The sequence below is a fragment of the Schistocerca americana genome, chromosome 2, assembly GCF_021461395.2.
Source record: "Schistocerca americana isolate TAMUIC-IGC-003095 chromosome 2, iqSchAmer2.1, whole genome shotgun sequence".
Lineage (NCBI taxonomy): Eukaryota > Metazoa > Arthropoda > Insecta > Orthoptera > Acrididae > Schistocerca > Schistocerca americana.
In genome coordinates, this window is record NC_060120.1 from 645115569 (window position 1) to 645132563 (window position 16995).

General features: G+C 43.7%; 1 protein-coding gene across 1 annotated transcript in view; it reads left to right on the forward strand.

Moving 5' to 3' along the window:
- Positions 1-390: 390 nt before the first annotated feature.
- LOC124594268 (toll-like receptor 2) overlaps positions 391-16995 on the forward strand; it is a 97223-nt gene continuing 80618 nt past the window's right edge. The window contains exon 1 of the mRNA XM_047132632.1: positions 391-769. Within this exon, the coding sequence (XP_046988588.1) occupies positions 402-769 (368 nt within the window). The 5' untranslated portion in view covers positions 391-401. The remainder of the gene's footprint in view (positions 770-16995) is intronic.

Here is a 16995-nt window from a genome sequence, read left to right on the forward strand (position 1 = left end):
TGAGTTTATTCGCTCATTTAAAAACAAACCCGATAGAAAGGCGAGAGGAGGCAGAGAGTAAATAAGCAGCCACAGAGGAAACAGCGATGAGACTGGTGCTGCACTGCGCGCTGTAGATGCCCAACGGATGCAGGGTCGGGGTACACGCCCTCCGTTCCTTCGCTACGGGAAAGGCCCCGCTACTTACTTCCGTGCTCTGTGATTGCGACCCAGATCGCCACGTCAGAAAGCCGAATTCATTTCGAGGACGTCGTAACGCTAGGGACGCGGCAGACACAGCGGACACGGTCTCCCCACCACGAGATGCGATAGAGCGGCCGAGGCGCTGCGAGGAAACTGTCGCTATCTGGCGCAGCGCAGCACTTTGGCCAGTGCGCTTGCGGCCGAGGGGCAGAGCGTTGATGCAGCCGGCGCTGGCGCTGCCTGTGCTTTTGCTCGCGGCGGCAGTCACCGCGGGAGATGCCGCCTCCGCTATCGACGACTGCACGCCGCCGCGCCCAGCGGCCACGGTATCCCTGTACGACTGCTCGTGGTCGGGCACACACATACGATGCGAACACTTCCCACCGCGGTCTACGTTTAACAGAGGCGTCGCCGTCCTGGAGCTGGCCGAGCCGGTGAGCAGCCGGGAGCTAGCCAAGGGCAGTACTCACTGCGTCCTGTTGAAGTTGTTCATCAGAGAGGACAACCGTGGCTGCAGGGAGTCGCTGATGTTCCGCAACTTCAAAGTGGGCCGGGTCCAATTCGCACCGGGCACCGCGAAGAAACGGTGAGTCACAGTCAGTTATTGCACTCTGACGCCGTTCTGTCTATATTTCGGGCGTCGACGCCCCTAATAACTGATAACGAGAGGATCAGATATATACGGTGTATCACTGTAATATACTGAGGTGACAAAAGCCATGGGATAGCGATATGCACATACACAGATGGCGGTAGTAGGGCAGTGTCTGGCGCCAATTAACAGACATTAAATGCGGAATGGTAGTTAGACCTAGACGTACGGTACACTCGATTTAGAAAATCGCTTAAGGAGTTCAGTATTCTGAGATCCACAGTGTCAAGAGTTTGATGAGGATACTAAATTTCAGGCATTACCTCTTACAACGGACAGTGGCCGACTGCTCTCACTTAACGACCGAGAGCAGCGGCGTTTGCGTAGAGTTGCCAGAGCTAACAGACAAGCAACATTGCATGAAATCACCGCAGAAATCAATGTGGGGCGTACGAAGAACGTGCCCATTAGGGCGGAGCGAAATTTGGCGTTAATGGACTACGGCAGAATTCGACCGACCCGATTGCCTTTGCTTATGGCACGATATCGCCTACAGCCCCTCTCCTAGGCTCGTGGCTATATCGATTGGACCCTCGAAGACTGGTAAACCGTGGCTTGGTCAGGTGAGTCCCAATTTCAGTTGGTAAGAGCTGAGGGTAGGGTTCGGGTGTAGCGCAAACCCTACGAAGCCGTGGACCCAGGTTGTCAACAAGGCACTGTGGAAGCTGGTCGTGATCCCGTAATTATGTGGGTTGTGTTGACATGGAATGCGCTAGGTCCTGGTTATGTCCGGCTGCTTGGAGACCATTTGTAGCTTCATGTTCCCTAACAACAATGGAATTTTTATGGAGGGCAATGCGCAGTGCCACCGGGCCACAGATGTTCGCGATTCGTTTGAAGAACATTCTGAACAATTCGGGCGAATAATTTGGCCACTCCGATCGCCATACATGAATCACTTGGAACATTTTTGGGACGTAATTGAGAGGGCAGTTCGTGCACAAAATTCTGTACCGGCAGCAGTTTCGCAATTATGGACGGCTATAGAGACAGCAAAGCTCAGTCTTTTTGTAGGGAACTTGCAACGAGTTGTTAAGTCCATGCCACGTCGAGATGCTGTACTACGCCGGGCAAAAGGAGGTCCGACAGAATATTGAGAGGTATCCCATGAATTGTTTCACCTCTGCATATTATGGCACCACCATAACATACATGTTCATACGAGATGCTACCAGAAAGTAACGGGAATGTTTAATTTCGCGGGCTTTATGCAACCGATTTTCAATATTTTTTTTTATCTTTGTGGTACGCATGCTACTGATGTATGTTAGTATCTTCAGCTGATTTGGATACTCAGTTTGTTGCTGACAGTCGGAAAGTGTTTTTGGGTGCTCAGCGTATTTTTACTTTCGAAAAAGATGGAGTAAAAATTTTGCTTTAAATTTTTCTAGGGATAAAGAGCAGCACCGCACTCTAAATGTTGACTGGGACTTACAGCGAATCTGTTAGGAGTAAGACAAGATTTTACAAGAGGTATAAGCGTTTCAAACACGGTCAAGACGACGTTGAAGACGATGACCGCTCTGGACGCCCTAGCACGTCAGTTATTGATGGCAATGTGGAAGAAGTAAAGACAATGGTTCTGGAAAAATCGCCAAATCAGCATGAGAGACGTTGGTAATGAATGTAGGCGTATCCTTTGGCCCAAGCTAAGCAATTATTCCGGACGTTTTGGGCATAAAACGTGTAGCAGCAAAGTTTTTTCCGAAATCGTTGAATTTCGACCAAAAACGACGTCGCGTAGACATCGCTCAGCAACTGATGAATGAAGCCGACAACGACCCAGAACTTCTAAAGAAGGTTATAACAGATGACGAAGCATGGGCATACGGGAAGGGCGTCGAAACCGAGGCCCAATCGTCCCAATGGAAACTACCTCAAGAGCCAAAACCGAAAAAAATCGACGCGTTCGATCACATGTGAAGGTTCTTCTCACTGTTGTCATCGGTCACTGTTGCATGGGATAATGCATCATGAGTTCCTGCCTTGTGGTCGTACGGTCGGTAAGGAATACTACTTGGAAGTTATGCATCTTCTGTGTGAAGCAAACCGAAGAAAATGACCAAATTGTGGCAAAATCACTGGTGAAAATTGCATCACGATACCGCTCCCGCTCGCATCTCAATGCCTGTTCGCGATTTTTTGGCAAAAAACAAAACAGTTCTGTTGTCTCAGCCACAGTATTCGCTGGTCCCCTGCGACTTTCGTCTACGTCTGAGGCTGAAGAGAACCCTGAAAGGACGTCGTTTTGAGGCGATTGATGAAATAAAAACAGTGAATTCCAGAAGTGCTTCTAAAATTGGGAAAAGCTCTACCACAAGTATATTATATCTGGGAGGGGGGGGGGGGGGGGGAGTGGTTACTTTGAAGGGGACAAAGTTGATGCTGACGAATGAATAAGAATTCTTTAAGAAAAACAAAAATTCCAGTTACTTTTTTGATCTCACCTCGTACAGGGTGTACCATAATTAGGAGGATCGGGACTGTCGTGTATCTATATTAATGTGCGACATTTTTTACGACGGTCGTCATCTGCAGCTTTTCTCCTTCCATCGTTTTCCTGTCTGTCCACTCTTATTCCTGAAGGCCACTTGAACTTATCGTCTCATTGAAACTTCCTGGCATCCAAGTAGTATTCCGCTTTTTGTTCGCTCAGCTGGTGTCCATTCATAGATACTTTTTGGGCATCGGCTGTCAATCACTCATTGGAGGTGGTCATACCATGTCCATATTTTACTATCTACGGCATCGAGAACAGTGTATTTTTCTACTATAATTTTGCGTATTCTTTTATTTCTGACGCATTACAATCTAGAGTTGCGACAACTTTTTAGTTAACTTCCTTGTTTGGCGCCATATGTAGTGATTCTATGATAGACATGTACAGCAAGACCTTTGTTTTCTTTGAAATTCTATCACTCAATAGCAAAGAGTTACGTTCGCCAATTACTTCCTTCCTTGTCCTGCTGTACCTGTCATTTTAAACTGAGGAACATTTTCTGTTACATGATATGCACCATAAAGACGTATTTCCTGGAGTGTTTCCAGACTGAGATTTTCACTCTGCAGCGGAGTGTGCGCTGATATGAAACTTCCTGGAAGATTAAAACTGTGTGCCGGACCGAGACTCGAACTCGGGACCTTTGCCTTTCGCGGGCAAGTGCTCTACCAACTGAGCTACCCAAGCACGACTCACGCCCCGTCCTCACAGCTTCACTTCTGCCAGTACTCCGTATTCTACCTTCCAAACCTTACAGAAGCTCTCCTGCAAACCTTACAGAACTAGCACTCCTGAAAGAAAGGATATTGTGGAGACATGGCTTGGCCACAGCCTGGGAGATGTTTCCACAATGAGATTTTCACTCTGCAGCGGAGTGTTCGCTGATGTGAAACTTCCTGGCAGATTAAAACTGTGTGCCGGACCGAGACTCCTTTCTTTCAGGAGTGCTAGTTCTGCAAGGTTCGCAGGAGAGCTTCTGTAAAGTTTGGAAGGTAGGAGACGAGATACTGGCAGAAGTAAAGCTGTGAGGACGGGGCGTGAGTCGTGCTTGGGTAGATCAGTTGGTAGAGCACTTGCCCGCGAAAGGCAAAGGTCCCGAGTTCGAGTCTCGGTCCGGCACACAGTTTTAATCTGCCAGGAAGTTTCATTTCCTGGAGTAGCACGGAAGATACGAGGGGTGTCCAATAAGTAATGGAACACATTTTTTGTGGCCAGTTTCTGTTGAAAAAATGTTGAATTTGTCCTGGGACATCGTGAAATATTCTCGTTTCAGCTCTTAAGGTTGTTACATGGCGGCGCTACAATTATGTAGGCTTCAAAATGGCGCCTGTAACAGAGGTGCGTTCCAAGCAGAGAGCTGTCACTGAGTTTCTTTTGACGGAAAACCAGAGCATCGGAGATATTCATTGGCGATTGCAGGTTGTCTCCTGAGACCTGGCTGTGAACAGAAGCACGTAAGTTGTTGGGCGAAGCGTCTGTCATCATCGTAACGATCGTGCAAATCTGCCTGATCACCAGTATGACTGCCGGCTGAACACAGCTGTGACTGCTGGAATGTCGGAATGTGCGGACACTCTCACTCCAGATGATCGACTTTCATTTGTTTAGCTCGATGAAAGACACAGTCGCCAGAAGCAGTACGTGGATGATGGAGAGATTATAGATGCAACAAGATGTGGCTCCCACGTCGACCGATAGAGTGGCACTATTCGGGCACACCGGCCCTCCCATTAAGGTGGCGTGAGGCCGTCACACTGAACGAAGATTATGTTGAGGAATAGGGCTTTGTAGCCAAAACAGTTGGGAATAATATGGCGTACTGAATAAAACCAACATGCTTTCAGAAAAAAATGTGTTGCATTAGTTAATGAATGCCCCTTGTATGTTTGACACCTTTCGTCAGAGGGTTATCAATGCAGTGGTGATTATTATTCTGATAATGATTTTGTAACTTGAAAAATTAAAACAACTTTTTCACCAACTTTTCTTGGTACTGGTCTTTTATTTTTTACATTTAAAGAAAATGGTATGATTAAATGTGTAAGCTGATGTGCTGTACAAACATGGAAAACTTTTTCTCTCTATCTTTAATAGCGCACTTGAAAATTCTTATACGGCGAAAGCCTCATTTGCGTGAAACGACGTCTGAATGAAGTCCTGGTTCCCAGGAAGGATTTTTGAATCTCTGAGCAACTCATCAGCACTGTTTCTTTTAACAACTTCGATACTTTTTCAGATGTGCCTCTTCAAATCTTTGTTTCCTCTCAGGGTTCTTCTACCTGTCCCTACGAACAACATGGCACTGATCACGTGGTGTCACCGCCAGACACCACACTTGCTAGGTGGTAGCCTTTAATTCGGCCGCGGTCCGCTAGTATACGTCGGACCCGCGTGTCGCCACTGTCAGTGATTGCAGACCGAGCGCCACCACACGGCAGGTCTAGTGAGACGTCCTAGCACTCCCCAGTTGTACAGCCGACTTGGCTAGCGAAGCTACACTGACAAATACGCTCTCATTTGCCGAGATGATAGTTAGCATAGCCTTCAGCTACGTCATTTGCTACGACCTAGTAAGGCGCCATTACCAGTTAATATTGAGATTGTAAAACCTGTACAGTCAAGAGCGATGTACACCAATTGTGGATTAAAGTTAGGTATTCCAGCAGCAACGTACCTTATTGGCTATATTAATTACATTGTCATTTTCCAGACCTCACGCCAGCCTGCGTGAGCTTAAACGCGTGCCTTTCGGCTTTCTCCAAACCCCGTGAATTGGCTCCTGCCAATTCACAACAGATCACGTATTTATTCTCCAGAGCACATCACTATTTTCTTTATTTGCGAGGCAGTACCGTGATATAACACAAGGTGAGGTTATATTGTGTCTACCGATCTTGAACCTTTACATGGATTATGTCCAAAACGATCAGACAGTACAAATGCAATATATCAAGAACCAGAGCATGTTTATTCAAATAACCACAGTCTACTGAAAATTGTCTTATGTATCATAAATTCAATTTTCAGAGCTGTGTCTGATTTTGAACTATTGAAGAAACGTCTTGATGGTTGTACACAGAATCAGAATGGGAGTGCAAACAACGTCATTTGGAATGTAACTCCTCTATTCATATTATTCATGGAGCGTCTTGCAACATGTTCTCCTCCCCCCCCCCTCCCCCCTCCCCCCCCCCACACAAACTCGCTACTTCTGGTAGCACTGTCAGCATATAAAAAAAACTGCCATTATTCTGTTTGTTTATCTGCCTGGAAATTTCTTCTTTTTAAAAATTCATTGATCGAATCGCGCCACTCTTGCACTGAACTAACAGTACGAGTCACAAAGCAGAAACAAAGAGATTGTGTTATCCTGGAGACTGGTCATCTGAAGTGAAAACAGATGCCCGTTTTACGATGTAGCCAGCTTTGGAAACGTGTTCCCCAAACAGGACAATTCAAAAAGAATATAGTTACTACAAACGGGTATAACTATTTAATGGATAGAGATACAAATAGTGCAAAAGGAAGGACTTTTTTTTATGCACCGGTCACACTACAAATGCGCATTTTGAATTCTGGAATCGTTTTCGGCAATGGAAGAATCCGCATCAATGTGTGGTGATGACAATGACGTTTGGTATGTTGGGCGTTCAACTGCGTGGACATCAGCGAACGTACCAAGTCCCAATTTTTACACACATTCCAATTTTTTACACAATCCAATCTAGCCACTGTCACGAATGATGATGATGAAATAATGAAGACAACACAAACACCCAGTCCCCGGGCAGAAAAAAGATCCCCAACCCGGTTGGGAATCGAACCCGGGACCACGTGATCCAGAAACAGCGTCTTGGCGGACGTCACATGACATCCATTCAATTTGATTGTCGATTCCTTTACTCAGTTTTTTTTTTTTATTGGAGAGGGCAGCAGCCAGCCCTCTGACCGAACACGCTGAGCTACTGTGCCGGCTCGACACTAGACCACGAGCTGCGGACAGCAATCTGTGGTGTCATCAGTTGCTTTAACACGTCCAGGTATGTTTGTTGCAACACTCAGTTCACTGAACGAAACTGGAGCGCGCAAATTTTGTGCTGAACTCGCACAGTCACGATCAAACTTTTCTACTTTATTTTGCATTCTCTGTAATTCCTATCGATATAATGCTACGCATTAAATTTTTTTAACTGTTCGTAATCGCTATATTCATTTTGAACTGTTCCGCAGCTCATCCATGGTCCGTGGACGATAACTATACACCAAGGATTTGAGATGATCCCATAAGAAAAAGTCGTACGGGGCTAAATATGGCGAGCGTGACAGCCGTCGAATATCGCCCCTCAAAAACATGAGATGGTCGGGGAAGTGTTTGCGCAAGAGTGTCATTGACGTCTGTGCCGTGTGAGCCGTGGCGCCGTCTTCTTGGAATTAGACATCCTCCACATCTATTTCTTGAAGTTCGGGAAGGAAAAAAAAAATGCTCAATCATCGGGACATAAAGCTCAGAAGCTATCTAACTGCCGTATCGTTCTCTTCGAGAAAACCGTGGGCGAGTAATGCCAATTTTGGATAATGTGCACCTAACAGTATCACGTACTGTGTGCAGAGGTTGCTCGTGAAGTTCTCTGCGCTTCGTGCCATTCTAATATCGCAAGTTCTGTTTACTCACGCATCCAGACAACAAGGGTGTCATGAGGCAGATTTTCGATCAAGGCTTCACATGCGCTTTTTTTCGAGGAACAGAATTGTGTGGGTTAAGACTGTGTACTAGAGCCAGTTTGTATGGATGAAATTTTAAGTCTTTATGAAGAATTCGTCTCACTATGCGATGAGCAACTGCAAGAGCAGTTGCACGTTTGGATGCAGATCGCTTGGGGGAATTCAAAATCGCCAGCCATACTTCACCGTTTTGCCGTGTCCTGGTGGCTCTCGAAGGTCATGGTTTCTATTTCTGCACACTACCAGTATGCCTTAAAGCGTCCAACCGCATTACTTTCGATTAGGAACACAGTCAGCAGGGGTGATATTAAACTTTTCCCTGAATGCACGCTGGTTTGCAATGACCGAACGGCCATTGGAAAAATAAGTCGTCGCCACGTTCACGCGCTCCCCTCCCGTCCATTGCATGGTCGCTACTAAACTGACCTTAAAAAACGTCAGGTCCCACTGTTTCGAATGCCGCACAACCCCACGCAACAATATTGATAACGGACGCTATGTAGCGCACGTTTCAGATAAGGAAGCTCCCGTACCGTAACCTTGACATTGATAAAAAATTGCAAGGAATGTAGAATAAAGTTTAAATTTATTCCAAACTGTACAGATGTTCTGTATGACTCCTTTTGGTCATGGGTGAAGAATTAAGAGATAATACATTTCACACCATACATTTCAATGAGGAGTGACAGACGTGAACGCATTATAAATGAGCATTTTCAGTCCTAGAATTGTTTTCGGCAAAGGAGAAATCCGTATCAAGCTGTGGTATCAGTAGTTCCCTTTGCCTCGTCCACATTTGGTTGTTGAAGCACTCAGCTCAGTGAAGGAAACCGGAGCGTGCAATTTTTGTGTTGGCCTCGCACAGTCGCAGTCGAAGTTTTCAACTTACTTTTGCATTCTCTGTAATTATTGACGATGTGACGCTATGCATAAAGGAGTTTTAACTGTTCGTAATCGCTATATTCATTTTTAACTGAGCCGTATTAGATGTGGAATTACTGAAAAGTTCGAATGACTGATATTTTCAGGGAATGTGTCGTGACAAACCTACGTCAGCGTATTTTAGAATCTAAATTAAAAATACTGGAATTAAGCTAAATACAAAGTACATACGTCTTTTCGAAGAGGGTGTCTTCTACTACTTTAGTACACAAGGAAAAAAAGGAATAATTTGCGTAGTTTTCTTGGTCCAGATCTCTTTAATAGTGAAAAACAAGACAGGTGTAAATATACAGGGTGTATCAAAATGAATCATCTGATTTATAAAAAATCATAACTATTATCTTATTTGCAATATGTGAATGAACAACGTACTGTGGGAAAGAACAGACTCTCGAGTTTTGTTTGGTTCCCTCTAGGTAGCAGGAGTGTGCGCCCACTTCAGTTCTGGTAAAAATGGTGTCGGGACAACAGAATCGTTTTGTGTTCTACGTTTTGCGCAGTGCGGGTCAGTAATAACTGTTTAGCGTGATTTTCGTATTAGGTATGATGTGGATCCTCTTACAGTACAGAGCATTAGACGACAGCATGAACAATTCCGAGAAACTGGTATTTCGTGTAAAGGCAAGTATCCAGGCCGTCCCCGAGTATCTGCTACAGATGTCGAGAGCATCCGCCATAGTTTCACAAGGAGTCCGCCGAAATCCGTTCGTCGTGCAGCTCGACAGCTCAGCATGCCCGCGATGTCCGTCTGGTGTGTGTCGCATCGACGATTACACATGAAACCTTTCAAAATTCAGCTGCTGCAAGGTCTTCGTGAAGGTGACAAGCAACAACGTGTGGAGTTCTGTAATTTCGCTCTTGGTAAGATGGAGGATGAGAGTTTTCTTCCACGCTTAGTGTTTAATGACGAGGCAACATTTCATTTAAATGGCAAGGTGAACCGTTATAATGTGAGAATATGAGATACGGGACAACCACATGAAGCTGTACAGCATGAGAGCGACTCTCCAAAATTTAATGTGTTTTTTGTAGTTTCACGGGAAAAGGTGTATGGTCGACTTTTCTTTGCCGAGAACACTGTTACAAGAAGCACATATCTCAATATGCTCCAGAACTGATTCGAACGACTTGATTTACCAACAGGATGGGCACCGCCACACTGGCATCTGTGGGTTTTTTTTAAATCGAAGAATTATTGAACGATGGATCGGTCGCACTGGACCAAATGATTCTGCCTTACTGTATGTGATTATTTCCCATGGGGGTTTATAAAAGACTCTGTTTATGTGTCTCCGTTACCAACAACAATGAATGAAATGAGACATCACATAACAGTAGCTGTGGAAGCTGTAGCTCAAGACATGGTCGCTGCAGTGTGGGAACAGTTTAAATACCACATTGACACGTGCCGTCATCTCAAGGGGGGGTTATTGAACACCCATGAAAAGGTATGAAAAGAAAAAAAAACTTTTTGAGTTTGCCGTTCATCAAAAAACAATATTCATTGCATATGTTTATTAGTTTCGGACGAATCTTTTTGATACCCCCTGTACAATAAAAGAAGCAAGAACCTTCCAGTAAACATGAGTCCGCAAAAAGCTGTTTACGAGAAAACTGTGAACGAGTGGTTACGACTCGCCACCCAGTACGGTGGTAAATATTGTTCTAGTTAGTAGAAACCTACTTGAAATGCAAACTTTTAGATTAAACAAGCCGTAGCTTAACAAGAAACACAACTCTACTTCAACACAATAAATATTACATTATTTATTATACACTCGTGCCTGTTTGGCTCAAATGGCTCTGAGCACTATGGGACTTAACTTCTGAGGTCATCAATCCCCTAGAACTTATAACTACTTAAACCTAACTAACCTAAGGACATCACACACATCCATGCCCGAGGCTGGATTCGAATCTGCGACCGTAGCAGTCGCGTGGTTCCGGACTGAAGCGCCTAGAACCGCTCGGCCACCGAGGCCGGCTCGTGCCTGTTTACGGGGCTGTTACATCTGTCGTCCTCGCTTCCGAATTCAATACTGCACTCGTCTATGCAGTCAGTTACAAATTCTTTCAAACAATCCCCGCATCAACTCGCAAATCTTGACAAGACTATAGTAACTGTACGAAAGTTATTGCTGTACACTTCACTTTTTAGAAGACCTCAGACAGGAGAAAACGCAGACGATTGAGATCAGATGATCCTGGAGGCCAAGATACGGGGTCCCGGTCCATCTGTCAGTCTTGGACCATATTAGCGCCTTAGATTAGCAAAATGTGCTGATGCACACTCATCCATGTACCACATTACCCAGTCGTGGGCCACGGGTGATGTTTGAGTCCAATTACATGCGATCTTAAACGAAAAGTTTACATTTCAGTAAATTCATACTAAACACAAACTGATAATTAACTCGCAAACACAACGTTAACGTAACTATGTCTTCTGGAAAGTTTTTGCTCGTATTAAAGTAGACTTTCATCGGCGTCAGTTTTCCTTTCTAATCGTGGTACACCCCTGTATAGCATTCCTCCCATTCTTTAAACACAGTCTGTGTGTTTTCTACACCACAGTTTTCTTCATCAGATAGCATTCGACAAATAACATTTACAAAATAAAGAAAGATGAGAAGCAAACATAACATAAAAAAGAGAAGAGGAACTGGTACCACTTTGGTATTTGGGCATTTCGTTATGAACAAATAAAAATGCTACCTTAAAAATTACTTCTAAATACAGGGTAACCCAAAAGTCCGGTAATATTCGAAAATTCAATACTTCACGGAATGCTGTGAGTAGAGAGGTAAAATTTGATGCACCTGCTTGAAATTACATGAGGTTTTATTGAAACAAAAAAAATGTACAAAATGACAAACCGATGCCGCTTCACATGATACAAAGGCAACAATTAGCACAGCAATTGATTTTTAACGAAGATAGTGTTCTTTATAACAAGTGCTCACCATGACTGCCGTCATTCATCAACAACAGCCTACCTGTAATCGAGGGACAATGCTGTGAACAACAAATCTAGGGCCGCCCGCGGTGGCCGTGCGGTTCTGGCGCTGCAGTCCGGAACCGCGGGACTGCTACGGTCGCAGGTTCGAATCCTGCCTCGGGCATGGGTGTGTGAGATGTCCTTAGGTTAGTTAGGTTTAAGTAGTTCTAAGTTCTAGGGGACTTATGACCTAAGATGTTGAGTCCCATAGTGCTCAGAGCCATTTGAACCATTTGAACAAATCTAGGGACAATGTTGTGAACAGCATTGTACAGCATATCAGTAAGTCTGGTGAGAAACTGCCGTCGGATGTTGTCTTTCTGCATCGCTAATGATGTCGGACGATCGCAGTAGATTTGCGACTTCAGTTTACTCCTCAACCGACAATCGCACGGACTGGGGACCTGGCGGCTCAGCACGCGATCCTCACCAAACACACTGAGTAAGAGATCTCTTACACACGTGTGGCAATATGGGATGGAGCCAGGGTTGCCACAGTAAACAGACAAAATTACCGAACATTTTCTGGCCAAAGGATTTGCTGAGCTAGGGGCTGTGAGTAAACACAATAACACACTCAGTAAATGTTACAAATTATATTTATTACAGCTCGTTGCAGCTTTCAACAGATTTTTATTACCTTTAATTTTTTGGTGAAAGTCGTTGCATGTTGCACCTGCTTTTACCATATCGGCATTCAATTTGTTTCTAGCGTCAGACCATAAATTATTTATGTGGCTGAGACTGCTTCCACATACGCTTTGGTGCGGGTAACTGTCATTATCCTTCTGATAACTTCTTTTATGTTCGGCGTTTCTTCTCCGTTTAAAAAAGATTTGCAGGAAAACGAGTTTGTGGACGTAGAAGTTCGAATTTATAATTGCTCCAAAGCTTACTTCAGTATTCGGGTCGCGACATATAAGCTATCTAAATTAGTGATTTGAATGGAATAATTCTAAAATTACCGAACCATTCATAATAAGGTACCGATAACCGAATACATGGCTGAAATATCGAACACTTCTTTAAAAAATCGAACACCTGCAATCCAGGGTGAAGGCGCCATCCTGCGTGAAAGTGGTACCTTCCAGCAGGTGTTTATCAGCCACGCTAAGGATGATCTGACACCCTCTCTGACTACAGCTCATTTTATACCCGATTCTCTTGCTGCATCAGTGCCATGTTGCTGTCCAGCGCCATTTGTTGGCCAGTTTCTGCACTCGTTTCGTGGTTCAATGAAAGCCCACTTCATTTCAGGCATTTGTGACAATTTTTACCTTTCTACCTACCTCTCTATATACATCTTCAAATGTTAACGGACTTTCGTGTCACCCTGTACTACGTTGATTATAGTTTTCGTATGCCCATCCTTGTGATTGGAGGATGGAGGGACTTCGGCCATTCACCTACGTAATAAAATGGAACACCTAGAGTCGTCCTTACGGTGTTACGTGGTTCCCAGTTTCGGTGTTTCTGCGCACCATCTTCAGACCTTAACTGACGCTGAGGAGGTTAACACTAATCGTGTACATGATTCATTAGTGGCCAACATCTAAAAACTGGTTTTGGCAGACAACGATGTTGTGTCTTCAACTTACAATTGGTTGGTAGTTGAAGGTTGGAGGCACAACATCGTTCTCGCAGGTAGTCTGCGAAAACTAGTTTATAGACGTTAGCCACTAATGAACCGTGTATACCATTAGAGTTAACCCCCCTCAGCATCAGTTACGACCTGAAGATGGTGCAGTGAAGCACCGAAACTGATAGCCACATAATAAATAACATCGAAATGACGGCTGTAGGGTTCCATTTTGTTACGCTTATACTTTTCTTGAGCATGGAATGTCAGATCCCTCAATCGAACAGGTAGGTTAGAAAATTTAAAAAGGGAAATGGATAGGTTAAAGTTAGATGTAGTAGGAATTAGTGAAGTTCGGTGGCAGGAGGAACAAGACTTTTGCTCAGGCGAATACAGGATTATAAATACAAAATCAAATAGGGGTAATGCAGGAGTCGGTTTAATAATGAATAAAAAGTAGGAGTGCGGGTAAACTACTACAAACAGCACAGTGAACGCCTTATTGTGGCCAAGATAGACACGAAGCCCACGCCTACTACATTAGTACAAGTTTATATGCCAACTAGCTCTGCAGATGACGAAGAAACTGAAGAAATGTATGATGAAATAAAAGAAATTATTCAGATAGTGAAGGGAGACGAAAATTTAATAGTCATGGGTGACTGGATTCGGTAGTAGGACAAGGGAGAGAAGGAAACGTAGTAGGTGAATATGGATTGGGGCTAAGAAATGAAAGAGGAAGCCGCCTGGTAGAATTTTGCACAGAGCTTAACTTAAACATAGCTAACACTTGGTTCAAGAATCATAAAAGAAGGTTGTATACATGGAAGAAGCCTGGAGTTACTGACAGGTTTCAGATGGATTATAAAATGGTAAGACAGAGATTCAGGAACCAGGTTTTAAATTGTAAGACATTTCCAGGGGCAGATGTGGACTCTGACCACAATCTCATTGGTTATGAACTGTAGATTAAAACTGAAGAAACTGCAAAAAGGTGGGAATTTAAAGAGATGGGACCTGGATAAACTGACTAAACCAGAGGTTGTACAGAGTTTCAGAGAGAGCGTAAGGGAACAATTGACAGGAATGGGGGAAAGAAATACAGTAGAAGAAGAATGGGTAGCTTTGAGAGAAGAAGTAGTGAAGGCAGCAGAGGATCAAGTGGGTTTAAAGACGAGGGCTAGTAGAAATCCTTGGGTAACAGAAGAAGTATTGAATTTAATTGATGAAAGGAGAAAATATAAAAATGCAGTAAATGAAGCAGGCAAAAAGGAGTACAAACGTCTCAAAAATGAGATCGACAGGAAGTGCAAAATGGTTAAGCAGGGATGGCTAGAGGACAAATGTAAAGATGTAGAGGCATATCTCACTAGGGGTAAGATAGATACAGCCTACAGGAAAATTAAAGAGACCTTTGGAGAAAAGAGAACAACTTGTATGAATATCAAGAGCTCAGATGGAAACCCAGTTTTAAGCAAAGAAGGGAAAGCAGAAAGGTGGAAGGAGTATATAGAGGGTCTACACAAGGCCGATGTACTTGAGGACAATATTATGGAAATGGAAGAGGATGTAGATGAAGATGAAATGGGAGATAAGATACTGCGAGAAGAGTTCGACAGAGCACTGAAAGACCTGAGCCGAAACTAAGCCCCGGGAATAGATAACATTCCATTAGAACTACTGACGGCCTTGGGAGAGCCAGTCCTGACGAAACTCTACCATCTGGTGAGAAAGATGTATGAGACAGGCGAAATACCCTCAGACTTCAAGAAGAATATAATAATTCCAATCCCAAAGAAAGCAGGTGCCGACAGATGTGAAAATTACCGAACAATCAGTTTAATACGTCACGGGTGCAAAATACTAACGCGAATTCTTTACAGACGAATGGAAAAACTGATAGAAGCCGATCTCGGGGAAGATCAGTTTGGATTCCACAGAAATATTGGAACGCGTGAGGCAATACTGACCCTACGACTTATCTTAGAAGCTAGGTTAAGGAAAGGCAAACCTACGTTTCTAGCATTTGTGGACTTAGAGAAGGCTTTTGACAATGTTGACTGGAATACTCTCTTTCAAATTCTAAAGGTGGCAGGGGTAAAATACAGGGAGCGAAAGGCTATTTACAATTTGTACAGAAACCAGATGGGAGTTATAAGAGTAGAGGGGCATGAAAGGGAAGCAGTGGTTGGGAAGGGAGTGAGACAGGGTTGTAGCCTCTCCCTGATGTTACTCAATCTGTATATTGAGCAAGCAGTAAAGGAAACAAAAGAATAATTCGGAGTAGGTATTAAAATCCATGGAGAAGAAATAAAATTTTGAGGTTCGCCGATGACATTGTAATTCTGTCAGAGACAGCAAAGGATTTGAAAGAGCAGTTGAACGGAATGGATAGTGTCTTGAAAGGAGGATATAAGATGAACATCAACAAAATCAAAACGAGGATAATGGAATGTAATCGAATTAAGTCAGGTGATGCTGAGGGAATTAGATTAGGAAATGAGACACTTAAAGTAGTAAATGAGTTTTGCTATTTGAGGAGCAAAATAAATGATAATGGTCGAAGTAGAAAGGATATAAAATGTAGACTGGCATTGGCAAGGAAAGCATTTCTGAAGAAGAGAAATTTGTTAACATCGAGTATAGATTTAAGTGTCAGGAAGCCGTTTCTGAAAGTATTTGTATGGGGCGTAGCCATGTACGGAAGTGAAACATGGACGATAAATAGTTTGGACAAGAAGAGAATAGAAGCTTACAGAAGAATGCTGAAGATTAGATGGGTAGATCATATAACTAATGAGGAGGTACTGAATAGGATTGGGGAGAAGAGAAGTTTGTGGCACTACTTGACTAGAGGAAGGGATCGGTTGGTAGGACATGTTCTGAGGCTTCAAAGGATCACCAATTTAGAATTGGAGGGAAGCGTGGAGGGTAAAAATCGTAGAGGGAGACCAAGAGATGAATACACTAAACAGAATCAGACGGATGTAGGCTGAAGTAGGTACTGGGAGATGAAGAAGCTTGCGCAGGATAGAGTAGCATGGAGAGCTGCATCAAACCAGTCTCAGGACTGAAGACCACAAAAACAACAACAACAACATACTTTTCTTCTGATCACATCTTTCAAACGCCCCCCTGGTGTTTTCAGTGAGTAATCTGGTATAATCCGGCTGAATATTGAGTCATTCTTTTTACAACTTCATCTGTTGTTCTTTCTGTCATTCCCCTTATACGGTCTGTATAATTTTTTTCAACTGATTCCATGTAGGTATAAGGCATCCTAAGATTTTGGCGGTATTTCCGTAGAATAAGATAGTTCAAAGTTTCGTAAACAATAATGTCCATGTTATCTTTCAGGCTTCTGTCTTGCTATGTCTGGGAGCCTATGTGATTAGTTTTCCAGCATAATTGTGTAACCA